Source organism: Mya arenaria, chromosome 15 (assembly GCF_026914265.1).
Source record: "Mya arenaria isolate MELC-2E11 chromosome 15, ASM2691426v1".
NCBI lineage: Eukaryota > Metazoa > Mollusca > Bivalvia > Myida > Myidae > Mya > Mya arenaria.
In genome coordinates, this window is record NC_069136.1 from 14,228,817 (window position 1) to 14,239,998 (window position 11,182).

At 35.8% G+C, this 11,182-nt stretch overlaps 1 protein-coding gene across 1 annotated transcript; it reads left to right on the top strand.

Annotated features, from left to right (window-relative positions):
• Window positions 1-543: 543 nt before the first annotated feature.
• Window positions 544-7,763, top strand: LOC128219132 (uncharacterized PPE family protein PPE16-like). The gene is made up of 3 exons (XM_052926951.1): window positions 544-551; window positions 6,034-6,142; window positions 6,441-7,763. Exons 1-3 carry the CDS (start codon window positions 544-546, stop codon window positions 7,761-7,763), a joined length of 1,440 nt encoding a protein of 479 aa, XP_052782911.1.
• The last annotated feature ends 3,419 nt before the right edge of the window (window positions 7,764-11,182 follow it).

Sequence of the window (11,182 nt, forward strand, 5' to 3'; positions counted from 1 at the left end):
TTGCCCTTTTGTGAGTTTCCCAATGACGTACTATGAAATACAGATGCGTACTTTATGTGCACATTATAAGAGTAAAAAGCAAATGAAATAAGAATATGAAATAAAAAGTTTCCCGAAAAAGGTTTAATACATTTAAACACAATTGTCGCGGAAGCATCTGTGCATCCAATCTTTTTAAGGCAATCAATTTAATGTTCGTGCTCCATTATTTTGTTTTATTTCTTGCAAAGTTCAGTTTGATATGGTAAAGGTAGAAAACGCTACTGGATATCTTTTTAATATCGTTTTATTCCTATGACTATTTCAAGAATATCCCCGACTGATAACGCAAAAAATGACACAGAGTAGCAGTCATTGTTTTAAATCAGAAGCCAGAAAACGCAACTCTTCGTTTTAACATATTTATTTGGGTAAGTTCACATATGAACAACAAACACAAACATGTATAAAGATTAGGAAAACAAGTTTGACAAACCTGCCAGTAAGACAAAGTATATTTTGAAAGAGAAAAAAAAATGAGCAGTACGAAAAAAATATACGAACATGTTATGGTAAGAATTCAGGTTTCACAACAGAAGTGGTGTAAAAATGGATAGTTGAGTCAAATAAATCTAGCTGATAAATGATAGGTGTAAAAGTTAGGGGACTATAGACAAAATGCAACCCTTCAATCATTAAAGGATGCAGTTGCTTATAAGCCATGTTCTATAGTATTGGCTGATATTAAAAATTCATCTTGAGTTAATCTTATGGTCATACATTATTCATTTCATTCACTCCATTGGTCAGTTATTAATAGCAAATAATCCGATTAGCTACATCGTTCTTAGATCCAATTAAGGTCAATATTGAATACCAGCCCTTTGTAGGAAAGATATGATAAATTGTGCGTTACAATAGTATGAAAATGCTTCTGTATGATAAAACCATGAGAACTACAGGGACAAATTTAACCAAGTCCCTGTTTAAAGGTATTCATATCAAGACAATACACTATAAGAGAAACAATGTATCGCAAACTAATATTATACAGCTCTTAAAGGGACATGCTCATGGTTTGTTAAATGCACTTTTTATTACGAAATAAAGTGTGACAAATCATTACTAAATTAGGAGTGTTAAAACTACGATACTGACAGCTGGAACCCATCAGCAAATGTTGATATATGATCACATATCGTCTTTGAAGATCACACTTTTCAAGAGCGTTACAGACGGCTTTCAGCGATTTAGTTGTTGCGTGCACTGCGGAAAATGGGTAAATATACGGGAATGTATTGAAACCCGTATATCCATCGTGTACGGTAAGTGTACGGGATGTTGAATATACGGGAGTGTTCGGACCCGTATATTCATAAAACTCCTACATCTTGAGTATACGGGATTTGATGTACGGGCGTGTACTAACCCGTACATCAATGTTATAATAAAAACATGAATTCTGTAATCAAATTAGGTCTCTTCGTGTTTACTTTGACAACATGTATAATATGAACAACATTTATACCATTGACTTAAAAAAAATCACTGTATTTAGGAAAATTGGAAGGTGTTAGTAAAAATCACATTTGTAGAAAATGTAATGCTTTAATCGGTGTTGACTGCTTTTTGTGGAATTAGAACGAGGTCTGAATACTAAAAAATAATTAAATACGACAATGCTGAGTGATTTGACTAACGACTGGTACTTTTATTTTTTGATGGATGTACGGAACCGTACATCTCCGTATACCTTGAGTGTACGGGCATGTACGGTCTCCTTACACTTTAAAAATACGGGATTATACCATTCCCGTACACGATGAATATACGGGCGTGTACAATTCCCGTATATTATGGATGTACGGAAATATATAAGTTCCCGTACACGGTGAGTGTACGGAATAGTAACAATTCCCGTACACTATGGATATACGGAAATGTACTTTTTCCCTTACACCCATGTTGCAAAAATTTTTGGAAATTTGTTATCATTTGACAGCATATTTTATACGAACAACATTTATACCATTGACGTGTATACATTTTTCCGTGTTACTTTGAGAAACAAGAAAGTGTAAATAAGAGTCGCGTTGAGTGGTTGATTGACATTAGGCCTTATAAAAAAATACATTTGGTTCGGGTAACCCGACCCTACCTAAGGAATAGGCGCCGACCCTACCGTTTTTATAGTCAGTTTGAAAAAAAAAAAAAAAATGAAAAACTAAAAAAAATAAATCATTTTCAATATGTAGTTTAAAACCTTTAATGCTTGTACAGAAAATAACTTTAACACCATTCCGCTAGGATAACAATGGCATTCTTAAATAAACCTAATAAATTAAATAAAAAAATAAAAAAAGCCTACCTACCCTACCTATTTTTGAAAACGATGTTACCCTAACCAAACAGTTTTTTTTCTAGGCCTTATCATGGGATGATATCAATGTATTGTTGTAAGGTCAAAGATCTTTGTGGCCTAATGGTTAGGGCGTCGGTTTTGTACATTGTTCTTGACTTTACCAGCGTGGGTTCGCACCACAATAAAATCAAAATATTGTTGTATACTTTAATTGTATGTTTCCTTTCATTTTTCGACATCATAGAATTAAATACTGATAAAATAAACTTGAAACTTTTTTATTTGCTTAAACGCATATTTCAACATGTAAATTCATATTCAATGGCGTTGTACAACAATGAATTAGAACATAATAAAAGCAATACAGCAATACAGACACAAGCATTAAATAACCAGTAATCAATGAAACAATCATGAGTATTAGCACACAGTTCATTACATAATAATGATAATGATAATAATAATATCTTTATTTAGAGAACACATTATGACATAATTACAGGTTCAAACATAACAACATCATATTTACAATGTGGCCTTCTATGAAGAAAAACAAACAAACAAAAACAAAATGCATCTGGTAAATCATAAAACATCTGCATCGCACTTATACATTCCTATACAAGAACTTTTGATGTTTTGAATATAATTATTCTATACAAATCATGTTTAATTAACATAACAATTATTTCAATATACATCATGTACACGCCGACAGACACTCAATAAAACACAACAGTTTATAAAACAACAGTTATTTCAATCTTTAGGATAATGAAAAGATAATATACCTTTTTGAAACTAATGATATGCACATTTCAAGAGGTGCACTTTGTAATTATGCTTAAATGTGTTTAACTTTTTTGCATTTCGTATTTCATCCGGAATAGTATTCCAAACCTTCATACTGTAGTACGAAAAGGAATCCATGAAATAGTTAGTTCGCGGTGTTTGTATCAAAACTAAATCTTGTTTTGAAGTTGATCTTAGAGAATAGTGTTCATTATACATATACATAGTTCAATACATAGTATATAATTATGTTATTTTTGTACAATATGTTTATACATAATGGGTGTTCACCAACGTATAAACAGACAACAGCACATCAGTATATTGGTAAATGGTTCATGGGTATACGTTTCAGAACAATGCATAATAATCTCTGAAAAGGTGAGTTTTCGAATGTTATCAGATGCATTACCGGGAAAACTAATTCCTGGTCCAAAATACATTAAGGATGCCCTTGAAATCTGCACAATTCAGGTTGACGCAAAAAGTGTGTGTGTTTTTTTAAATTTTAATCCGTTATTATATTTAACTCTTTTTTGACTTATAAGATCTTAAAAAACGAAAAATACATTTGATTTGTGTACAGCTAATAACGTACCAGCGATAATTTTGCGCTTTTTTAAACGACAAATTTGTGGCTACGTAGCTTTAATTGAAAACCCCATTTATAAAGGCTTATGATTTATGTGTACACAAATGTTTTAGCCGGGTTAGTGGTCACCAAGCGGGACAAGAGGGTTTTCCCCACAACACAAGTCCCTACTCTCGCGCAAAATCGTGCCAACGAGAGTGACTTAGTATCAGTTAGCATAACTTTCTTCACAATCGTTATAAATTATATAATGATTAAACTTAATGAGTTTTGTTAAAGTCAAATTAGTTTAACATGATAACGTTTTAAAATAAACAAAAACAACAACATATTTTCGTCAATCTACAGAGCCTTTAAACGCTTGGCAAGTGTTAACTAAGTAATAGCCCTCTGGAGGTTTAAATGAATTTGTAAACACTCAGTCTCACACATAAACTGTATTTCTGTTGCATAACGTTTCACACAGGTTCGTAGTTTTTTTGTACTTTTTCACGCAAGTTTAAAGAATTAATAGTTTGCTTGTTAAAAGCATCAATCGTGTAAGTTTCAACACCAAAAAGCAGTTTGGTACCTTTTTCAATACTTCTTTCCAGCCCCCCAATAAAAACAGGAGAAGAAATATGATTATAGAGCTTGAGCTAAAAGCATTTCTTACTGTTCGATCAAAGATATTTCACAGGCGCTGACCACACTGGATTGGAAATGTTTTCATTGTCTGAAGTTAGCACGTTTAATTTCCCCAGGGCGTAAAAGACATTTCGTGCTTCGGTATGCTATAACCTTAACTCATAGTTGCAAGATAGAGCTGTCCAATATGTATTCACCTCTTATTGTGCATTCTTTTGAAAGACAAAATATTTGCTGTTTTGTCCAGATAATACAATTTTCAGGCTAGGGCCGCTAAGTCTGCAGACTTTTATAACCGTAAATCGGAATCTTTTTTCGGCAGATCGTCATAACATTATTATAATTTGATTAATTGCGCGCACGGGCGTATAAACCCCAGCGCTGTTAGAACTGTGATGGTCAACGACATTATTTACATTACTAATTTGCTCCATTAGCTACGAAGGTACGTTCTGCATACCAAGGAGCTTGCTAAAAGTAACGCTGTAATGAGTATTCATTATATGTTGTACGTAATTACGCAATTTACATCATAGAAAACGCAATTATTTGAAAATCGACTAGTAACAAAAACGCATACTGAATGAAAATAAATATATGTAAACAGCTATAATTCGGACAAGCACTCTTACTCCTTAACAAGGTTTGCCATAATTACGATACCGTGTTTAATTCGAAAGAAAGTTGCAGAAAACACGGTTTTTCTACCTTATGAGTCGATAGTCAATCAGAGCAAATATGTTAGCACTCACCAATCATTTAACACACGGTTACAATCCTTTTATCAGTAATTAATATTTTCCATAAATGCTTCATTTAGTTAGTAGTAAAAGGTTTATCACTCAAAATTTAGGTTTGTTATACATGTGTTTTTTTTGTTTTGATTTTGAGTAAGAGTGTCACTTTAAATCCCCTGACGTTAACCCGGAGAACTCGTTAAAACCAAGAAAAAGCATTGGTCCTACTGAAGATGCAGTATTTACCTTCACAAAATAAATGGTTATTATTATTTTTTTAACAAATAAAATCAAAACGTTGACATACTTCCGGGCTTCTACAATTTGAGAGTTCAGTCTTGTAATGCCGAGTAGAAAGGGATGTGTGTGAAGATTTCTCAGTTCGTCTCAGTAATTTCAGCCCAGAGTCAATATGCATGTTCCATATGCATATTTATAAACTACTGATCTGATTATTTAGTCCACGAGTTACATAGGTTGGGAGCGATATTAAGATACAGCACTACATACCGGGAATAAAAAGTATGTCGGGTGATTCGAGATTCGTGATTCCAGAGAAATTTCGCGAAAGGATCTGTCATTGTAGAAAGAAACCTTTAACATAAACTTAATAATATGTCCAATTTTGTTGGATGCATTTGGTTTAGCGGTCAAACCCTGGTAGTAAATTAAAGACGATTTATTATTGTTTGAAGTGTAGAGTAGATTTAAATTTAAAAAAAAATGCCTAATGCTTAATCTGTGGCAGTACATTGTTTATTCAAACCAATGTTTCAAATAAGGTTTCATATGCAATTTAGTATGACTCCATACTTGAGTATTTCAAGACAGTGGCTTTTACTGCATCGTTTTGATTTATTCATTTTATTGAGTATCAGTAACATGCATTTCTTATAAGTAATATGATTTGCTATTCAAAAAACCCCTAACATTGATAACCTCAGTATCGATGACCCAAACATTGGTGACCAGAACATCGGTTACCCCAAGATCAGTAACCCTAGCATCAGTAATCGAACATCGGTGACCCCATCATTGGATACCCAAACATCGGTAATCCAACATCTATAACACCAGTATTGATGACCCAAACATCGGTTACCCAACATTAGTGACCTGTACATCGGTTACCCCAAGATCAGTAACCCAAGCATCAGTAATCGAACATCGGTGACCCCATCATTGGATACCCAAACATCGGTAATCCAACATCTATAACACCAGTATTGATGACCCAAACATCAGTTACCCAACATTAGTGACCTGTACATCGGTTACCCCAAGATCAGTAACCCTAGCATCAGTAATATGTCAACTGTGACTTTATCATTGGGAAACCCAACATCTGTAGCCCAACATCAATGATCAAATATCAGAAAACACAATAGGTGATCCTAACATCGGTGACCACTACAAAATCAATCCAAGGATCAATAACCCCAACATCACAAAAATCGGCGACCCTAATATCGGTTTCTCCAACATCGGTGACCCTTACATCGGTGACCCCACCATCGGTGACCCTTATATCGGTCACTCCAATATCGGTGACCCTTATATCGGTGACTCTAACATCGGTGACCCTTATATCGGTGACCCAAACATCGGTGACCCTTATATCGGTAACTCCAACATCGGTGACCCTTATATCGGTAACTCCAACATCGGTGACCCTTATATCGGTAACTCCAACATCGGTGACCCTTATATCGGTAACTCCAACATAGATGACCCTTGTATCGGTAACCCAAACATCGTCGACCATTATATCGGTAACCCAAACATCGGTGACCTTTATATCGGTAACCCAAACATCGGTGACCTTTATATCGGTAACCCAAACATCGGTGACCCTTATATCGGTCACTCCAAAATCGGTGACCCTTATATCGGTAACTCAAACATCGGTGACCTTTATATCGATAACCCAAACATCGGTGACCCTTATATCGGTCACTCCAAAATCGGTGACCATTTTATCGGTAACCCCAACATCGGTGACCTTTATATCGATAACCCAAACATCGGTGACCCTTATATCAGTAACTCCAACATCGCTTACCCTAATGTCGGTGACTACAACATCGGTGACCCTTATATCGGTGACTCTAACATCGCTTACCCTAATATCGGTAAATCCAACATCGGTGACCCTTATGTCGGTGACTCTAACATCGGTGACCCTTATATCGGTGACTCCAACATCGGTGACCCTTATATCGGTGACCCCAACATCGGTGACCCTTATATCGGTGACTACAACATCGGGGACCCTTATATCAGTGACCCCATCATCGGTGATCCTAAAATCGCTGAATCCATCATCGGTGACCCTTTTGTCGGTGTCTCCACCATCGGTGACCCTAATATCGGTTTCCCCAACATCGGTGACCCTTATATCGGTGACCCCAACATCGGGGACCCTTATATCGGTGACTACAACATCGGGGACCCTTATATCAGTGACCCCAACATCGGTAATCCTAAAATCGCTGAATCCATCATCGGTGACCCTTTTGTCGGTGTCTCCACCATCGGTGACCCTAATATCGGTTTCCCCAACATCGGTGACTCCAACATGGGTGACCCTTATATCGGTGACCTCAACATCGGTGACCCTAATATCGATAAACTTTGTACATACTCTAACTTCTGTATTTCTTATCCATTTTAACTATCTATCTTGGTTATAATGTGAATGGAGATAATACATCGACTGAGTTTCATTTAGAGCCAGACAACACTCCTTGAGTGCAGGCCCTTGAATCTTTAGCAAATGGGGGAACAATAGTAATGACTATAGTAATGAGGATACTATCTTAACCAGCAAATCGTAATATTTATTTCTGAGCTACGGCCAATGAGATTGTCAACAAACAGACAATCGGCACCGTGATTCGATTACTTCCCTTGACCAAGCCAGCTTTAGTCCATACGAATGACTTATCGAAGGCTGTGGTTTGTCGCAATTCTGCTACAATTATCCATACATGCTTGTTAGATAATGTTTTGATTTTGTTTTGCACTGAAAGCGGGATATCCGTTTGATTCGCATTTATATCGAGTTTGTTCATATTTGAACTGGCCGTGGAAACGTTAGAATATTTAAATTTGCTAGTATATGGAATCGTGTATTCATGATAACTCGTTATATTATGTCTCATGTCGTGATAAACAGCCCAGAAATGTGGCCCTGTATCATATATTTTTGTCTGTGAGTTGGATGCATATTTATACACCAAACGAGACGTGATACAGGTCGCCAGGAAAGCGTCCTATCGTAAATATGTTTCAACGCAATGTTTGTAGTTTTTTTACCAACGAAAGTAGGACACGGAAATTACCGAAATGCTCATTTCGGAAATGACGCCATTAATCAATCGCATTGATTTTTAACTGCAATGATGCTTTGCTGTTTATATAGTGCAAATTAAAAGACCACTTAATTTAAATACGTCCATAAGATTTAAACGTTTATGTAAATTTAAAAGCAAGCCAAAGATTCTTAAATAAATTTTAGAGAGGAACCGAGCGGAAGAGATAATTATAGATAATTGCGCAGAAAATGGAAATGTGTTCACTAAAAGACCCTCAATTTACATTACAAATTCTTACAGTTTGGGGTCACTCATTTTTGTTTCGATTCGATTGTTATTACCGTTGAACTGAAATGTTAAAAGACGTAAAATCCCGCTTGTCCCGCCTACAGCTTTGCAACGCTTTCATTAAAAACAGCATATTGTATTTTCACTATTAGATATGAAAAAAATGGCAAGCATTACAGTTCATCATTGTCATATGACATCAAAACAGAAATGAATGACTCGCTGATTCTATAAATATGAGACGATCTTAGGCTGATTTGTAACAAAAATCCCCTTCATATGTTGTGGCTTTAAACACAATTCCGCGGCTTAATTCCCAAGTACATTGACATATTTGCAGAAAGGCGGACTACGTTGTCTTCTTGTCGTTTTTGAAGCTGTAACAAGTTCTGGAAAGCATGATCGATATATCTGTGGGAATCTTAAAAAAGACAAAAAATGCAGTCTAAATTCAGAGGATGAGATATTTCAAAGAGACTTGATATTTCCCAAATGAGCGTCTGCTTCATATAAAATGGACAAAACTGTATCTGTAAGAATCAATAGAGACGGCAAAGTTTGCATTTATTCTTTGTTTCGTGACTTTTGACAATTTATTCCCCTAAAGATTCAAGCATGGTGCGACAGTTCTAAACATAAATATCTCGTTTTGCGCCGACCGAATTATCAGAAATTGTGTAAAGAAACCCCCGGTGATTTAAACGAAATCGCAATACTGTTTAGTTCGCGATATCTTAAACACATTGAAATCAAAGCATGTCGATCTCGACATTGTAGATATTGAACGTTTATTTTTAATATTTGAATGAAAAAACGAAAACAAATAAACAATAACATTAATATACTATTTTTGAAATAGCTGACAACCTATGCAAGGGGAAATACTCCGTACCTAAAACTGATCAACCGTTTTGTTTACTTTAAACATATATTTTACAACGATTGTGAAGGAAGCTATGATAGCTTATACTAAGTCACTCTCGTTGGCACGATGTTGCGCGAGAGTGTGGTCTTGTGTTGTGGGGGAAACCGGAGTACCCGGAGAAAACCCACTTGTCCGGCTTGGTGACCACTAACCAAACTCACATGCGCCCAGGCCGGGAATCGAACCCGGGTCGCCTTGGTGAGAAGCGAGTGCGCTAACCACTGCGCTAACCGGACAACCGTTTTGTTTCAATGACACTATAAAGTTATCGAACTTCATCAGAAACTGGATGTTTGTAACAAAATGTTCCCAAAAATCCAAATTATCTTTATAAAACACACTTTTCAGCAGTTGTACAAATCATCAGATGTTGCTATCTAGGATAGCCATCAATGTGCACTTATTTCCTATGGGGTCCTTGTTGTTGTTGAAAAGAATGTAGAGGAGGCGTGACAAACTTCGATACTAGATTTAATTAATCAATTTTATTGCTAGAAAACAAGTTTCAATTTAACAGATTTCTTGAACAAAACAAATCTCAGCATATTAAATTATTTTGCGGTGCAATGCATCATTAAGCGGGAACAACAATCCTGGGTTACGGCAGTACAGAGCACTTCAATTTTCGCAATACATCCCTTTAAAGTCGAGCGTGAGACGAAGTCGTCACTGTTTGCAAGTTCATATTCCTTAAATAGCAAGCAAAACCAAAACAGATCCGTAATGTTTTTCCCTCGTCTGACTGAAGTTTCAAATTACGGAGCACAACATTGCTTTTATGCTCCAGGGAAATAATACTTGGACTTGGCACAATTAATGCATTCCAAGTCCATTTCGCTTGACCAGCTTACGCGATATCTCAGACAGGCACAACTACTCAAACAAATAGCAGCCTTCTATGTGGGTATAATTTGAAACTTATTTTTTCTTTTTAAAAAAATGTGTTTCGAAATAAAACATTTGGGGTTTCATTCCTACATGAACAAGCATTTGGCTTTTGAAATAAATATCTTTTTTTTCGAAAGTTACCATATATGGTTGCAAAAAGATGAGATGGAATGTCATGCACATTTTCCGGTAATGATCAATTGTTTTTACACTTGAATGTGTATTTCATACAGCTGATAAACAGGGAGTATTATCCGGTTAATCTGTTGGGTTGTATCACTTTGACCTGTTTGCGCAAGGTCCATATCGCATCAGTTGGTCAAAAACACACTAGTGCAAGTTGAGTGGGATGCATCAAAATGCACGAATCGAAACAAAAATTAAATTATCACGATTCGAAAAGTAGGCTAATGTAAATATCTCTTCGCATACACGTTTTTAATCCGAAATTATATTCAATTGAGAATTGCTGATTGTAATTGATTAGAGGGTATGAGTGTTGTTGCTTTACCGTCGCACCCGGATTATCCACATGATCGACAACCTAATGAATCAATCCAGGTAACACCATTTTCTGCGACCGTGATAAAGAGGGTGTGTCTACAATAACCAAAAAGAGGACTGAAAAGAAGTTGAAGAACACTTAAGAAGAATCAAATAAGAAGATAGGAAAAT

Coding starts and splice junctions, on each gene's coding strand:
- LOC128219132 (XM_052926951.1), top strand. Junction 6,143..6,440: donor CATTGGATACCCAAACATCG/GTAATCCAACAT, acceptor CAACATCTGTAG/CCCAACATCAATGATCAAAT.